The sequence below is a fragment of the Marmota marmota genome, unplaced genomic scaffold (genome assembly GCF_001458135.2).
Source record: "Marmota marmota marmota unplaced genomic scaffold, marMar, whole genome shotgun sequence".
Taxonomy (NCBI): Eukaryota; Metazoa; Chordata; class Mammalia; order Rodentia; family Sciuridae; genus Marmota; species Marmota marmota.
The window spans coordinates 11,072,142-11,090,232 of NW_025999941.1; the positions used below are offsets into that span (position 1 = coordinate 11,072,142).

The window sequence follows — 18,091 nt, forward strand, 5'->3', positions numbered from 1 at the left end:
GAGGAGCTCCAAAAGAGCCCAAGGTTGAACCGGGCTCGTTGGTGCACACCTGTACTCCCCTGTGGTTTGGAAGGTTGAGGCAGGAGGATTGCAAGTTCAAAGTCAGCCTCAGCAACCTAGCAAGGCCCTAAGCAACTCAGCAAGACCCTGTCTCTAAATAAAATATAAAAAGGGCTGGGATGTGGCTCAGTGGTTAAGCACCCCTGGGTTCAATCCCCAGTACCAAATAAATAAATAAATAAATAAATAAAAACCAAGGTTGAGGGACACAGATCACTGAAGAGATGTGTGGACAAGACAAGAATAACCTTGTGATGGGGTCAGGGCAGCATCTATGCCTCCCGCCTGGGGAGGTTAGGCCAGCATGAACTCTGCGAGCCACGACTCCTAGCAGATTACCCCCTTCCCACCTGGTATCAGCAAGCACAGCAGGTCTGAGGAGCTGGGGACTTTTCCCCTAAAGGGTTAGAAACAAATCACAGGCAGTAGAAGCTGGTGGCAGTGGCTCATATCTATAATCCCAGTGACTGGGGAGCTGAGGCAGGAGGGTCCCATGTTTGAGGCCTCAGCAACTTAGGAAGACCCTGTCTCAAGTAAAAAGGACTGGGGATTTAGCTCGGTGGTAAAGCACCCCTGGGTTTAATGCCTCCACCCCCAAAATCCCAGGCAACAGAATGAAGAAAAAGAATAAGGTATCATACAGAAGAACCCCAATGTCTCCGAGCTGAGATGATTACGCCTCTGGCCTTTCTAACTCTTCTCAATTGCAAGTAACCCTTCTTACTGCAAGCACCTTTACCCAGCATGCACCAGGCATTAGGAAACTGCAGGAAGGATAAGATGCAAGTTCTTCACTCAAGGAGCTCATGCTCTGGACCAAGGTTGTGTTGTGTTGTTTTTTGGTACTGAGGATTGACTCCAGGGGCACTTAATCACTGAACCACATATCCCTGGTCCTTTTTATTTATTCTTTTATTTTTTTATTTTTATTTTTTTTTTAACATTTTTAAATTGTAGGTAGACACAATACCTTTATTTCATTTATTTATTTTTATGTGGTGCGGAGGATTGAACCCAGTGCCTCACACATGCCAGACAAGTGTGCTACCACCGAGCCACAACCCCAGCCCCTTATTCTTTTATTTTTGAGAAGAGGTCTCACTAAGTCACTTCGAGCCTCAGCAGCTTAGTAAGGCCCTAAGTAACTTAGATTTAGATTTGAACTTGCGATCCTCCTGCCTCAGCCTCCCAAGCTGCCGGGGATTACAGTCGTGTACCATTGTGCCCGGCTCAGGGAAGGGTTTTTAATCCATGGTTTAGAGCTACGGAAACAGATCAGGACCCCGGTGGCCAGGCCACCCATTAGCTATGTGACTGTGAACACTTTAAATAAACAGGCATGCAGTAAGCAGCCCCAAAGCGTCAGCTGTGATATAAGCAAGCACTATACGGCATGAGCTTTCACAGCACACAGGTGACATTTGAAGGAAGCTGACCCACACCTTGAAGTTTATAATTTAGGCACTCAGGTGCATATGTCTGTTTTCTGAGATCCTTAACTTTTACCAAGTTCTCAAAGAAGCAGAGCTGCATGAAAGCTTAGGAAGGAAGGGGGTGGACAGGAAGAATTCATAAAAGTTACTCCTACCTGTGCTTTCCCTTTTTGTGGGGGAGGGGCTACTGGGGCTTGAACCCCGGGGCACTTAACCACTGAGCCACATCCCCAGCCCTTTTTATATTTTATTAAGAGACAGGGTCTCACCGAGTTGCCGAGGCTGGCTTTGAACGCATAATCCTCCTGCCTCAGCTTCCCAAGCCACTGGGATTACATACACATGCGTCACCACCCTGGGCTGTGCCTTCCTTTTAATCAGACAAAGGTCACAGCTAAGCAGCTCTCTTTGTCCATTGAACTTTTTGTAATGATGAAAATATTCTGTCCATGCAGTGTCCCCCAAATAGTAGCCATCAGCCACATGTGGCTACCGAGCACTTCAAACACGGTTAATGAGACGGAGGCACCAAATATATAATTCCATTTAATATTAATTTATATTTAAGTCACTATGTGCGACTAATGGCTACTGTTACAGAACTAGTCAGTCTGGGGAGGAAAACACTGCAGGAAGAGCCAAACATGCAGCAATGCAAAATACTCCATGATTACTCAGAAACTGTAAAAACACAGTGTTCCCAGCAAATGTGAGTACTGACAGAAGGGGGAGGGTACATGCTCAAGTACAGCACAGAGAGGCACAGATGCCAGGAGAGGAGAGGACAGACGGCAAACCGTGTGGTGCTCAGCTTTGGGCTCAACGCTGGGAACAGAAGAAATGAGCTGTGTTAGAAAGGAACAGAATCAACAGAACATGTATGTAGAGAGACCTAGTTTAAAGAATTGGCTCCTACCATCCCGAAGGCTGGCAAGACCCAGGAAAGAATTGATGCTACAGTTCAAGCCTAAGGTATCTCGTGAAGAAATCTCCTCTTGTGGGGGTAGGTAGGTCACTCTGTTCCATTCAGCCATCAATTGAACAGAACACACACGTTATGGAGGGCAATCTGCTTCGAGTCCACCAAGTTCAATGTCCCTATCATCCAAAAACACCCTGGCAGATCCCTAGAATAGTTTGACCACATACCTAGGTACCATGACTCAGCCAACTGGACATACTTGCTAGTTTTGAGCAAGGCTTTCAGAAGAAAGGATTTTGGCCAAATCATTCAGATGGGAGGACGGGTGCCGGCTTTCTGTTCTCGAGACTAAAAGGCTCAGGGGTCACTCCAATTAAACTGGGCTGCAGGAAATAACCACACAAGAGACACAAATACCTTTTTCTTTGGGGTCGCTGTGACGGCTCCTCTGACCTTAAGGGTCCACAGATAGAGAGAGAGCGAGAGCACGCGCTGACCCCTTTTATTGAGGAGAAGCTATTCAAATGAGGCAAGGGGTCAGGTTTCAGGGGGCTGAGTCTATCTTCATGATGTCCACTGTCAGCAGGTTGACTGACACCTGGTAGGCCACACCCAAGGGCAGAGTAAGAGGAGGGGACACACACAAGGCACTTCCATGGAAGATTCTATCCTAAACAGGGCAAGGGGTTATATTACAAAGGAACAGGTGAGCATAGCTTCACCCATGGGGCTGTAGCAAGACACCCATGCATGAGACACTGACCCTCGAACCCAAGAAGGGTGGGGAAAGCTCTGCCATATTTCTGCGACTGAGCGCCTCAGCACCCAGCCAGGGAGTGTGACCCAGGCACGTGCAAGGTTGGTCTCCCACAGACTGGGGCAAAATAGCGGCAGAAGGAGGTGAAGGGGGACCTCACAGTCCAAACGAAACATGAATACTTGCACCAAAGATGTGGCAATGGGAAAGGAGGCAGTTAATTCGTATTTTCAAAAGAAAGTTTGAGCCAGGTGCCATGATGCATGCCTGTAATCCCAACAGCCTGGGAGGCTGAGGCAGAAGGATCCAAAGTTCAAAGGCAGGCTCAGCGAGACCCTGTCTCTAACTAGAATATTAAAAAGAGCTGGGGGTGTGACTCAGTGGTTAAAGGTACCTGGGTTCCATCCCCAGTACACGCCCCCCCCCAAAAAAAAAAACCCAAAACTCCTGCCCCATGATGAACCTGAGTTAGTTGATCATCACGGGGCTGGAGTTAAGGGAATACTTCTAAATCAGAACTTGAAAAGTCCAGAGAGACTGTCAATCAATCACTCCAACCATTTACTTTTCAGAATAAGCTTGCTAGGTTCTATGGACAGATGTTCACATGAGGGAACGGGAGAAATAAAATCACAACTGAGGAGTGGGGAGAAGGAAGCAAAGCAGGAGTACCCCACGATCAGGAAATGGAATAGAAACGTGCTCCCGAGTGCTGAAGAGGAACAGTCACCATCTGTCCAGGGCCCCCAAACCCTGTTGCCTAGCAACACAGAAGGGCCAAGCTGTGTTGACAAAACTTGCAGCAGAAATACACTTAAACTCCGATTTTCTTCAACTGAAGAATTAGTCACCCCGCCACGCTTTCCGGGGAATGCCTGTGGTTTGCAGAGAGGGAAGGGAGGGAGACCATCCTTGTCAATATCGTGGTTTTATTTAGAAGACAGCGATTAAAAAGAAACATCCAAGGAGCCCCACGATTTCATAGCACAGAACTCTACATCCTGCTTCCCCCCACAAACCTCTACACTGTGGTGATAAGCCACATCTGTTAGCTTCAGAAAGCACGCCACCCGCCCAGCAGCAGCACTCCCTTGGGAACCAGCCACACCTTAGTGAAAAGCCAGGGGGGACAAGGAAAGATAAACTGTCCAGAGCAAAGCTCCCAAGTGACAGAAATGGAAGGGTCTCCTCCAGCTTCACACTGTCTGGCTGTGACCTTGCTTGCAATCAGCTCCTTAGACAGCCCAGCTTCCTGCCACTTGCCAGACAAGAAAGGGTCAAATGCAAGTAAGTGGCTCAGCATGCCACCGGAAGAGAGATCCTCGAGATTAGCAACCCCCTACTTGCATCAGCCCAGCCCAGGATGCCCAAGGTAGCACCAGCCATGCAGGAGGCACAGGCTGCTCCAAGGGTTGAAGGCTTCCGTCCCTAGCAAAGATCTGCTATGTCAGGGCCTTCCGCCCAGTGCAGAAGCTGCCACTTGTCTCCTTCCTGACCCCATCCTAGTTCAAGATTATAGGCATCCAGCCAGGAGCAAAAGAGCACACCTGTAATCCCAGCCATTTGGGAGGCTAAGGCAGGAGGATTGCAAGTTCAAAGTCAACCTAAGGCCTTAGCAACTTAGCTAGTGAGGCCCTAAGCAACTTAGTGAGGCCCTATCTCTAAATTAAAAAAAAAAAATTATTTTATATATATATATATATATAAAGGGCTGGGGATGTGGCTCAGCGTCAAGCAGAACTGGGTTCAATCCCTATACAAAAGAAGAAAAGATTATAGGCTTCCATGATGCAGCTGTCCCTTCCTAGCCTAGACTGACCAGTCTTCCAGGCAAGCAAGAGTTAACCATCTACCCTCCTTCCTTCCCATGAATCTCTCTGGGTGCAAAGGGTCCATCACTCTGCCACTTGCTTTTACCCAACCCCCTGGGCAGCAGGGATGACGCAATCCCCGGGACCTGGCTTGGAGCCACCAAGAATGTGAACAGGGCCACAAGGACTGACGTCACCAAGCTAGACCTCCTCACCCAAGTCCCATGGTGAGAACTGCTGCTGGGCAGGCTGGCCAGGCAGAAATGGAAGTGACCAGGAAGAAGGGGAGGCACGACAAAGCCATATTGAAGTCCCAGGAGGGCTGGACAGAGTGCTAGGAGGGGAAGAAATTTCCAAGGGTCTCAGAGCAAGAGCCCCTGGGCCAAGCAAGAGCAGGCGGTGGGGGCACACGGGAAAAATGACTGCTCAGACGAGCTCAGGACCTGCCATTCTGTCGGTCACGCCTTGTCCTGTATTCCTCAGGCATGTCATTTGGGCCCCCATATAGCCACCAAGCATCTTCTATGTGCCAGACACCAGGCAGCAGCCAGAAAAACAGGCAGGCCTGGCTTTACACTCTGCTGCTCCCCCTACAGGGCCTGCCCCCTGTCACCTCAGTTATCATAACACCACCTTGTCACCTTGGTGTAAAGGATGTGACTCCGCTTCCCGGCACATCCTCAGTACATCAGGCGGTGGGAAGCCCCACCCAGAACTCAATCTCAGAGAGCCTCAGGTTCTTCTGAGAAGAACTTAAAAAAAAAATCCCTCAAGCACATAAAACACCCAAATCGTTCTCTTCTTCCTCATCCCCTCTCTTTCCTTCATCTCTGCCTCTCAGCTCTCCATGTTGCTCATTGCTCTTCCAGTAAACCTCCAGAAGCTGGTGCTCCTGCCCACGGGTGGGGCTCTCACGCTCCGGCAACTTCCTATTAGCTAGTCAGAGAATAATAGTCTTGACCTGTGAACTAGGCATTAAATTGCAGGGGAGAGGTTCATCTCACCCCAGTCAGAATGGCCATCATCAAGAATACAAGTAACAATAAATCTTGGCGAGGATGTGAGGAAAATGGTACACTCATACATCGCTGGTGGGATTGCAATTTGGTACAACCACTCTGGAAAGCAGTATGGAGATTCCTCAGAAAACATGGAATGGAACCACCATTTGACCCAGTTATCCCACTCCTGAGTTTATACCCAAAGGACTTAAAATCAGCAGGCTACAGTACGCAGCCACATAGATGTTGATAGCAGCTCAACTCACAATAGCTAAACTATGGAACCAATCTAGGTGCCTACCAACAGATGACTGGATAAAGAAAATGTGGTACATATACACAATGGAGTATCACTTCAGTCAGAAAGAAGTATAAAATTACGGCATTTGCTGATAAATGGATGGAACTGGAGATTATCATGCTAAACAAAATAAGCCAATCCCAAAAAACCGAAGGCTGAAATGTTCTGATACGTGGATGCTAACATACAATAAGGAAAGAATAGAAGTTCATTGAATTAGACAAAGGGGAATGAAGAAAAGGGAGGGGGATGGGAATAGGAAAGACAGTGGGATGAATCGGACATCACTTTCCTATGTTCACATATGAACACCCGACCAGTGACACCCCACATCAAGTACAACCACGAGAATGGGAAGTCATACTCCATGTATGTATGGTCTGTCAAAATACATTCTACTGTCAAATATAACTAAAAAACAACAAATACTTTTTTTTTTCAAATAAAAAAATGAATTGCTGTACAGTCTCCCAGCTTCAGTTCTCTCAGAATAGGCCCCCAAACCAGAAAGGTTTATGTAAAGGACCAAAGAGTGGTTTTTGGACTTCAAGGCCACTTTCCTCCTATCTGTAAAACGGAGGCAGAAAGGGGAAGAGAAATGATACTCCCTACCCAGGGCGACAGGCAGGGCCCCTAACACACTGTTAGCTCTCAAAAATGGTGACAAGACATCTGACGTCAATGCCTGATCAACCTCTCAAAGACGACATAAGACCCTCACTCAGAGATCCCCATGGCCGCTTTACAGTCTCTCAACCAAGTCTGAAGGCCAGGCCAACACTGCGAGGCACCCTTTCATCTGTCCACACCATTCCTTCCCTGCCTGGACCTTCGGCTCCCCTAAGCTCCCCTCCCCGAGCCCTGGAGCTGACGTGCTTTCCTACTGAGTTCACATCCACAGACTTTGCCCTCACATCTCCTCCTCTGTCCTCTCCACCAGCCTCCCTCTTGGCCTTCGGGACCCAGGTGTGCCTTCCTCCCCGACTTTCCTGGTGGGCATCGTCCCTCAGATCACAGACCTTACCTACCCCTCCCTAGTGCCATGCGGATAAGCACACAAACACCTGATCCTCCTCATTTGGCCCTTTATTGGGAAAATACGATCAGTTCTCATCGTTCACGGGATTCCATATTCCCAAGGTGACCTATTTGCTAAACTTTTCTTGTCACCCCACAGTCAGTACTTGGGGTTTCGTGGTTACTCACAGATATGCACAGAGTAGCAAAAATCTCAAGTTACGCTCCTTCCCAGCTGAGGAGACTCTCTGCCTTCTTTTAACTATCACACTGTAAACAGGGTCCTGACCACATTTTTTTTTTTTTTTTTTTGGTACTGCTTAACCACTGAGTCACATCCCCAGCCCTTTTAAGATTTATATTTAGAGACAGGGTTTTTGCCGAGTTGCCTAGGGCCTCGCTAAGTTGCTGAGGCGGGCCTCAAACTTGCAATCCTGTGTCAGCCTCTCTCCACAATTTCAGTGCCACATTTTTGACATGTTTGTGCTTTGGGTTGATCTGAATGTTTCAATTGCCCATCTCCCCCCACCCAGGCCCAGTGTAGTGATGAAGAGCTTCTCCGCGCTGTCCAGCAAGAAGCCGTGATGTGCCTTGAGGAGAAAAATCCACCTGTTAGGTGAGCTTCATTCAGGCGTGAGCCATGGTGCGGTTGGCCACAGGTTCAGTGATAAGGAGTCAAAATGGGCTAAATTTGTGGACTCTAGCTTCTGGGCAGGAGAGATCACAAGAGATGACAGCAAAAGCATCATGGAGAGGATGAAAGTCAGAGATTTACGGTCCCGACACCCAGGGTCAGGAAAATGCTCAACCCTTCCTGGCTGGTGTTTTATTATAAAGAAATATCCACAAAACTGATCAGAACACGCAGGTTAAATAAGGTGTTTTCAAACAGAAACAAAATTATATATTGACGGGTTGACAAAAATGTAGTGACCAGGTAGCACATGCCACGTAAAATTATATATATATATACACACACACACACACACACATACATTTATATATATATAAAAAAAACGGGCTGGGGATGTGGCTCAGTGGTTAAGTAACCGCCCCCCCCCCAAAAAAAAAAAGTTAATACCAGCCAGACATGGTGGTACACACCTATAATCCCAGCAGCTTGGGAGGCTAAGGTGGGAGGATCACAAGTTCAAAGCCAGCCTCAGCAACTAAGCAAAGGCTCTAAGCAACTTAGTGAGACTCTGTCTCTAAATAAAAAATAAAAAGGGCTGGAGAGGCGGTCTGTGGTCAGTGACACTTGCCACTGAATTCAATCCCTGGTACAAAAAAAAAAAAAAAAAAAATGTGACCAGAGCCTGCCAGGGCCCTAACTCTCCTTTTTTCTAAGAACATTGCTGCAGTACTCCCTAATTCAGTATTCACGGCTACAGAGTAGAACGATTACCACAAAGAGAGAATCAGTGATCGTACCTATCACCTGCAGCTACAGCCTGGCTTCTGCATGCAGCTGGGACACATGCGGGGTGCAGACCACACCTTGAGCTCCACAATAGCAAGTGGAGGCATAGGAGAGAGGCTTAGGAAATGCTCAGAGAGCTTTCCTTTCCAATCTCCTAGCTCATGAGACCCTCCCCATCCTGCTCCATCTCCAGTGGAAAAAGCACACACATGCTTCAATTCAGATCAGTAACAAAGATGGTACTTTTCCTCAAATATACTTCTTAATATTCCACGTACTGGTCCCAGAAGATAGGGTCTTTGTTTTGTTCTTGGAATACCCTGTGCATCTACTAGGTGCACAGGATAACTACGGAAAGAAAATAATCGCTTAGAACAACAACAACAAAGCCTCCCTCGACAAGAATGTAAAAATCCACAAGTGGCATATCCTTGAGTTTATGTCCCAATCTGGCCGCAATCTTGGCCACTGTTCTTTACTCCCAGAGAATCTTCTGCAAACAAAGCCAACAGTCTAGATCCTCCGGCAAAGCAAGATGGCAACACTCTGTGCCTCTGGGATTAACATAAGAATTTGGAAGATTAGGGCTGGAAAAGAAGTGGCTTGGTAGAAAAGCACTTTCTGGAATAATTGAGGACCTGGGTTCTGTCTCAAGCACAAGAAAATAAATAAAAATTCATAGGATTATGTGATGGTCTGGGCTGTTCATTGAGTTCTCTATCCATTTAGAGCACATTATCCCCTGGGGCTTTGAGAACTTTGGATCACGCAAAAGCTAAATCAGCTTCTCTCTCCCCTCATTTTTTTGACCCTCTTTACAGTCGGTCCTTGGAAACATCTTAGTATGTGCCTGGCCTGCCTGGCTGGGTCCATTCTTCTATGATCTCTATGTCTTACCTATCTCCCTCCTGACCAGCAGAAGTCTGTTTCTTATTCTATTCCTAGGAATTTTTTGTTATGGTTGTCTTTAAAAAAAAAAAAAATTAAAGCAGCAAATATACAGTATTTGAAACAAAAACAAAAACTGAGCATTGTGGCGCACACCTGTAATCCCAGCAGCTCAGGAGGCCGAGGCAGGAGGATCACAAGTTCAAAGCCAGCCTCGGCAAATTAGTGAGGCCCTAAGGAACTCAGTGAGATCCCATCTTAAAAAAAATGGGGGGGGGGGAGGTGTGCTGGGAATGTGGCACATTTGTTAAGTATCCCTGGATTCAATCCCCATTACCAAACAACAAATACAAAAACATCTGGGGACATAGGCAGAGCACCTGCCTAGCATTCATGATGCCCTAGGTTTCATCTCTAGCACTTGGGGAGAGAGGAGTGGGGGAAAAAAATACAATTGGAATACCTGACATTTCTCTGATCCAAATGCTTTAAATGTACTAATTCAATCACTTGAATTAGTACATTCAAAGCATTTGAATTAGTACATTTAAAGCAATTTCTGAGATGTGTACATTATCTCTCCCCCATCGGGACTGGCCATGTGACTTACTATGGCTCCCAGGATGTCAACACATGTGAACTCAGACACTTGGGAAGAGCATGCCCTTTGTGTTCCTGGAATCCAAATACCTTGTGAAAAGGACCAGGCTGGCCTGTTTGATGACAAACACATGTGGCCCAGTCACCCCTGCTAGCCTAGCTGACAACCAACCGCTTGACAGATGATGAGGCCATCGGAGATCAGCCAGCCCCCAGCCAAACCTCCAGCTGATTGTGTATGCATGAGATCAGCAATCTCAAGGTCAGAAAGACTGCCCAGCACAATCATGACTACAGGAAAAGTTTTAACCACTCACTTTTGTGGTGGTTTGGTTTGTAGCACAAGTTAACTGATATCAGAGACTCGGGAGGCTAAGGCAGGAAGATGGCCAAGTTCAAGGCCAGCCTATGCAATTTGGCAAGACTCTGTCTCAAAAGAAAAAATGAAAAAGGCTGGGGCTGCAGTTTGGCGGGGGAGTATCCCTGGGTTCAATCCCCAGTACAATAAACAAAAACTGATTAATCCCAGTGGCTCGGGAGGCTGAGGCAAGAGGATTTCGAGTTCAAAGCCAGCCTCGGCAGTCTTAGCGAGGCCCTAAGCAACTCAGTGAGACCCTGTCTCTAAATAAAATATGTAAAAAGGGCTGGGGATGTGGCTCAGTGGTTAAGCACCCCTGGGTTCAATCCCCAGTACCAAAACCAGAAACTGACATACAAATTCATCTTGTGGATGAAGAAATTGAGGCACAGAGGTGAAGTGACCTACCAAAGGTCCCAGGGCTGTTAAGTGCAGTGGGATTTGAAGCCAGGCGGCCTGGCTCCAGAGGCCAAGCTCTGCCAGCTGTCCTACAGTTAAGTCACTCTACACGATTCCAACGTTTCCCTGCTCACCTACTTTCCTAAAGGAGGTTAAAGGTAGACCATGGCCTTAGGTGGCCTTCTAAGTGCCCAACAGGCGATGTGGAACTCTGAATGACCTTTGCCATTTTGCATTCTCACTGCCCTTCAGGTCTGCAAAGTGCTCTGCTCTCTTCTGAGTCATTTCCACCAAATAAAATTAACAAAGCTTCCCAACACCCAAGGATGAATGAACAAAATGGTAAATACAAAATAGTCTCCTGTCTTTAAAAAAAATTCTGATGCATGGTACAATATAGATCTACTTTTTTTTTTGGTACCAGCAATTGAACCCAGGGGTCCTTAACCACTGAGCCACATCCTCAGCTTTTTAAAATTTTGAGACAGGGTCTCCTAAGTTGCTTAGGGCCTTGCTAAGTTGCTGAGGTTGGCCTTGAACTTGCATCAGCCTGCCCCAGCCTCCTAAAACACTGAATGGATGAATATTTTGAAGACATTCTGTTAAGTCAAATGAGCCAGTCACAGAAAGAAAAACTATATGATACCCTAAGACTTAAGATACAGCTACATCAATGTTTATAGCAGCTCAACTCACAAGAGCTAAGCTATGGAACCAACCTAGGTGTCCTTCAATAGATGAATGGTTAAAGAAAATGTGGTATATATATATATACACAATGGAATATTATTTGGCCATAAAAAGAATGACTTTATGACATTTGCCAATAAATGGATGAATCTGGAGGCTATCATACTAAGTGAAATAAGCCAATCCCAAAAATCTAAATGCCAAATGTTCTGATATATGGTTGCTGGCACACAACAGGTTGGGGTAGGGAGTAGAAGTTCACTGGATTAGACAAAGGAGAGTGAAGGGAAGAGAGGGGGAATGGGAATAGGAAAGACAGTGGAGTGAATGGAACATCACTTTCCCATGTTCATATTTGAACACACGACCAGGGAAACTCCACATCAGGTCAACCACAAGAATGGGAAATTATACTCCATGTATGTATGTATGTATGTATGACAAAACACACTCTAGTGTCATGTATATCTAAAAACAATAAATTTTTAAAAAGTAATTAATCTTTGAAAAATTAGACTCAGATGACCTCACCTAGAGTAGTCAAACTCACAAAAATAAAAAGTAGAATGAGGGTTTCCGGGGGCTGTGGGAAGGGAGGAAACAGGAGTTAGTGTTCAATGATACAGAATTTCAATTTGGGAAGATGAAAAGTTAGAGAGATGGATGGTGGTCAGGGCTGCACAGGAACGTGAATGTACTTAATGCCACAGAACTCTGCACTCTAGCTGGGCACCGTGGCACACGCCTGTAATCCCAGTGGCTCAGGAGGCTGAGGCAGGAGGATTGCAAGTTCAAAGCCAGTCTCAGCAACTTAGCAAGGCTTCCTAAGCCACTCAGTGAGACCCTGTTGCTAAATAAAATATAAAGAGGGCTGGGATGTGGCTCAGTGATTAAGCTCCCCAGGATTCAACCCCCACTACAAACCACCACCACCAACAATGAACTACACACTCTAAAAAGGTTAGAGTGGCCAGGCACAGTGTGCACAACTGTAACTCCAACAATGAGGGAGGCTGAGGCAGGAGGGTCTCAAGTTTGAGGCCAGCGTTAGCAACTCAGGGAGGCCATGTCCCAAAATAAAACCAAAAGCAAAAGGGCCGGTGACATAGCTCAATAGCAAAACATTTTCCTAGCATATGCAAAGCCCTGGATTTAATCCTTAGTACCAGTTACATACACACATAAATAATGGGTATGATGGTAAATTTTGTGATGATTTACAATACTTTTAAAACAGGAAAACAAAAATAAAGGTTGGACCTGCAGGGATAAAATGCCAGATACAAGGTCACTGTGAGATCAGTTAGTCCCCAGAGAGCAACCAAAGCAAAAGACCACTTGGTGCTCCTGAGTCACACGGGCCCCGACCCTGTCTGACCTCTCCCACCGCAGCTCGACAGTCAGATGGGCTAGCAGATGTGTCAAAGCAGCTTTAAGCACAATCTCAGGGCTGGTCTAAGTTGTCCAGGATGGTCTCAAACTTGTGATCCTCCCATCTCAGTCTCCCAAGTAACTGGAATCACACGTATGAGCCACCAAGCTAATTTTTTTTTTTTTTTTTAAGCAAAGCTGAAATTCAATCTCATTCAAGAACTCCATTATCAGACACATTATCTGAGTCCCGAGAACAATGCTGGTCCCTTGGCCATCTGCATTTCATGGATGAGGACACTGAGGCTCCTGACAGATATTTGAAAGGAGCCTCTTTGAAAGCATCTCTCAGACACCAACCTTGCTGGGCAGTCCAGTTTGTAAACATAAAAAGGAAGGGGGTTGGAGATGAGGCCGAAGGAAGAAAACAGGAAGCCGCACTTGGCAGCAGCTGGAGGTGGAAGTGACCTTTCACCATCAGGAAGGTCAGAGGAACCTTCACACCAACTGGCACAAGCCCAGGTGAGCCCCCGTCCAGAGAGGAAATGCACCATCTGTGCCAGCCTCGGCCCCTCGAGCACCCTTCAGGTTCCCAGCTAGAGATCAGTGAGGTCCCTTGGGCTGAGGGCTGGGGATCACTTCACTGTCTTCACCCTCATTCCTCCCTCCACAGGGAGGGCTCGCAGGCACAGAGCTGGGCAGGATTCCCTCAGGGTTCATCTTGGCATCTTGCAACCAGGAATGCGTCAGTCACCTCCCAGGACCTGATCAGACCCGATGACTAATGACTATTGTCCTTACTGGGCAAAAGAAGGGATGAGGAGGAGGAAAAGCTGGGCCCAGTGGTGCAGGCCTGTAATCCCAGTGGCTCGGGAGGCTGAGGCAGGAGGACCATGAGTTCAAACCCAGCCTCAGTAAAAGCGAGGCCCTAAGCAATTCAGCAAGACCTTGTCTCTAAATAAAATAGAAAAAGGGCTGAGGATGTGGCTCAGTGGTTGAGCACCCCTGGGTTCAATCCCTGGTACCAAAAAAAAAAAAAAAAAAAAATATAACCAGAGAAGGCCTCATTTTCAAAATTCCACTTAAGCAGAAACTAAAAGACAGGGGAGTAGGCCCTGAAAACACCAGGACTAGGGCAATGCCAGAGAGAACAGCCAAGTTTAAAAATCCATAAGCAGAGGGCAGGTTTGACATCAGCACAGCCAAAGCAGGACGCCATTCATCAGCTGGGGCGGAGGCCCTGGACACAAAGGTCGCTGACATTTCCAAGGCCTGAACTCAGGGGATCAGGCAGGGAAACTTCAGGCAGGGAAGCCACTATTGCAACTCAAAGGGAATGCTTTCAGACTTTTCTTGGATCCTTTCTCCTCCAAAAAACTTCATGGCCTGCTTTTAGCACAAGCTGAATATCCCTATCCAAGATGCTTGGGCCCAGAGACATTTCATTTTTTCCCCCCCAGATTTCTGAATATTTGTACTTACTTAATGAGACATCATTAATAATGGGACCCAAGTCAAAACAGGAAATTCATTTACGTTTCATATATACCTTATAAGCACAGCCTAAAGGTAATTTCATATGATATTTTTATTAATTTTGTGCACAAAACTAAGTTTCGTGGTGTGTGATTTCCTACTTCTGGCACGTTGGAACTCGGGGTTTTGGATTTTGGAGCGTTTCAGATTTCAGATGTTTGGATTAGCAATGCTTACTCTATAGATACTTACAGGCTAAGAATCAGCAGAAAATAGATTCAAGTGTTAAAGACTGTGACTTCCTTGGTATTCTTTCAATGTTTCTATGGAATGATCCGAAATTTCTATTCAAGCCTAACCTGAACCCTTCCCACTTCAATTTTAGGGCCCAGAGGCAGGGGGATGGGGCTCTGAAAGGACAACGCTTCAGGGTTTTGGAACCTGTGGGGGTGGAAAGTGTCATCTGAGAAGGATTTCTTCTCCCTGAAACATAGGAGGCCTGGGCTGATCCCAGAGAGGTGGGAAGAGGGGGCTCAGTGCAGACCAATCAGTAATCGGGACTTGATTGTCCAGCCCAGTTTACCCAGCCAGGAACCAAGGGATCCCTCCAGGGAGCCATTCTGTGTAGGAATCAAGGCAACATATATGTCATGGCAAGGCCCAACATGAGACCTCAGTTCAGGGATCAGAGTACTAAACCCTAATGCAGAGACAGGGTCTCAGCCAGGTGCGGTGGTGCACGCCTGTCATCCCAGTGGCTACGGAGGCTGAGGCAGGAGGATCTCGAGTTCAAAGCTAAGCCTCAGCAACTTAGTCAGGCCCTAAGCAATTTATGGAGACCCTGTCTCTAAATAGAATACTTTTAAAAAGGGTTGGGGATGTGGCTCAGTGGTTAAGTGCCCCCGAGTTCAATCCCTGGTACCAAAAACAAAAAACAAAATGAGAAAAGACAGGGTCTCAGTGGAATGGCCAAAGCATCAAGGAGATCCCTCACTAAGAAATCAGAGAGGTGCTCAAGAGCGGGGAATAAAGAATGATTACATCTTGGCCCCTCATGCTCCATGGGTCCGATTGTGGGGCTTAGCCTCTTCCTAAAGGCTCACAGTACTGAAATCTCTCCCCACACCCTGTGCCCCAAATATGCTGCGTGTGTGTGTGCGCGCGCACACACACACACACACACACACACAAAGTGAGTTCTCAAAAACATTTTTTGGAGTTGCTCACTAAATAAACATTTTCTTTCAAGCAAAGACTATCAGAGACAGTGTCCTCTGTCACAGAATACGACAGGGATGGCACCTGGTCATTTGTTACTGAAGTATAATTTGGACCAACCAACTGCTTTTAGAGGAAATCTAAGCGCTCATCTCAAGACACCACAGGGCCGGTGTTTCATGCTGGAGAGTCCAGGGAGGACGTCAAGGGGGCTAAGGCACGTGAAAAGCCCCAGCCCAGAGCCTGGCACTCAGCAGGCACCAGGAACTCTGCGGGGCTCCTTTCCTTCCCTGTTCACAGGGCCCAGGAGAGGTGACAAGGAGCATACCGTATCACGTCCGTGGTGAGCCAAGCACACCAGGAAACCAGATCCAATTTCCACATGGCCCCCAGCAAATCACCCTATGATAGCTGTCCCCACCCCACTGCTCCGTTGGGTCCTCAGGACAAAGAACCAGCGTCTCCGGGGAGTGCTCTTCCTGCTGCCTCCGGACAGTGCCAGGAGAGGAGGAGGAATGTCTGGTGCTTTGCACATGTCCATAGAGGGCCCAGCTGCCCAACTCGGGGGACCTGGGTACCAACCTCGCCCACTCGTAGGATCATTCATATGCCAGCAGCCACATCCCGTGAACAGGGATGAAAGCTATCAGTAGGAATGACTCAGATCAGAGGAGGGAGTAGAGGCTGATTTCCAGTGCAGCAGTGTCCACAGTCACAGCGCATCTAGCCCTCAACAGGAGACAGGGAAACCAAAAGGTGTCCCCCTACACACGCGGCTGCGGTGGTGGGTACTGGAAGGGGCAATTGGCTTACCTGCCTCGCCACTCTCCGCGCCTCCCAGTAGGGCTTCGAGTCCTCCACAGCTTTGCCAATCTTCTTCACCATTTCGTCCAGTTTCACCGTTGCCTCCACCAGGACAGAGCGGAACTTCTGACGAGCATCCTGCAGCCAGGGGGAGTGGGGGAGATACAGGTCAGGCACGAGCCAGCTCCACCAAACCAGGAACACCTGGGGCTCTTCCCACCATAAGAACCCCTCCATTAACGCCCTCACAAGACAGTGTCTAGATCAGCACCATCCAAAGAACTGTCTGCCATGGTGTAAATGACCTGGAATTGGAGCTGGGTGCGATGGCACCCAACTATAATCCCAGCAGCTCAAGAGGCTGAGGCAGGAGGATCACAAGTTCAAAGCCAGCCTCAGCAACTTAGTAAGGCCCTAAGCAACTCAGTGAGATCCTGTCTCTAAACAAAATAGAAAATAGGGCTGAGGATGTGGCTCAGTGGTTAAGTGCCACTGGATTCAATCCCTTATACAAAAAAAGACCTAGAATCAGCCTTGTCTGAGGTGGTCACTTGCAGCCACCTGTGGCTATTGATCACTTAAAACTGGCCACTGTGACTAAGGAAATAAGTGTGCAATTTAATTACTTGAATTTTAAAAATGAGTGTGGCCAGGGACCCACTATACCATGGTATAGTGGTATATTGGACAGTACAGTGTAAGTTCTGTGGCCTGGTGTGGTGGCAGCACACCTGTGATCCCAGTGACTCAGGAGGCTGAGGCAGGAGGATTCCAAACTGGAGGCCAGCCTCCAAAACTTAATGAGGCCCTAAGCAACTTAGCAAGACCCTGTCTCTAAATAAAATATAAGAAGGGTTGGGGATGTGGATCAGTGGTAGAATACCCCCAGGTTCAATCTCCAGGACCATAAACCCCCCTCCCCCCCCACACACACACATTCTGTGCAGGTCCTCAGTTGTGCCAGTTGCCCTCTGGCAGCTCAGCTCAGTCTATATGACCATGCCATATCCCACACTCCCTGGAGGCCCTCAACCTCCTGACTCGGTCAACCCTAAATTCTGGGTGCAAATCAACTGCAGACCAGACCCTGTGCTGGGAGACAAGGTATGGTCCTGCCCTCATGGCACTTCCAGTCTGGTGGATGAGGCAGGTGTTACAGCCCATTCTGGAAACGCCAGGGCTACAGTGGGAATGGTATGGGTGTCACAGATCCCAGCTGCAGTGAATCTGGCCAACCTGGGTATTAGAGGTAGACTCACAGAAAACCTCCAGAGTCGTAGGATCCACACAGACGCTTGAAGCACAGAAGGTGATGTGGGGAAGGAAGCAGAAATACCAGGTCCCAAGCAGGCAGCAGAGCCCATGCTCAGCCAAGACTGGGCAGGCAGAGGCATGGCATTTGCAAGAGACCACATTCTGAAATGTGGAAAATGGCAAGAGATAAGGGCGGCCACCCTCCTGGAGACAGCAACTAGCAACCTGATTCCCAGTGTGGAAATAAGAATTTGGGCTGCGACAAGAATTTGGAAGGAAGCAGGACCCAAAGGCGCATGCCTGTAATCCCA

The 18,091-nt window shown here is 47.6% G+C and overlaps 1 protein-coding gene across 1 annotated transcript in view; it reads right to left on the bottom strand.

The window, feature by feature from the left end:
• Sh3bp5 (SH3 domain binding protein 5) overlaps positions 1-18,091 on the bottom strand; it is a 68,756-nt gene that overhangs the window by 30,716 nt on the left and 19,949 nt on the right. The window contains exon 2 of the mRNA XM_015494531.2: positions 16,536-16,664. Within this exon, the coding sequence (XP_015350017.2) occupies positions 16,536-16,607 (72 nt within the window). The 5' untranslated portion in view covers positions 16,608-16,664. The remainder of the gene's footprint in view (positions 1-16,535; positions 16,665-18,091) is intronic.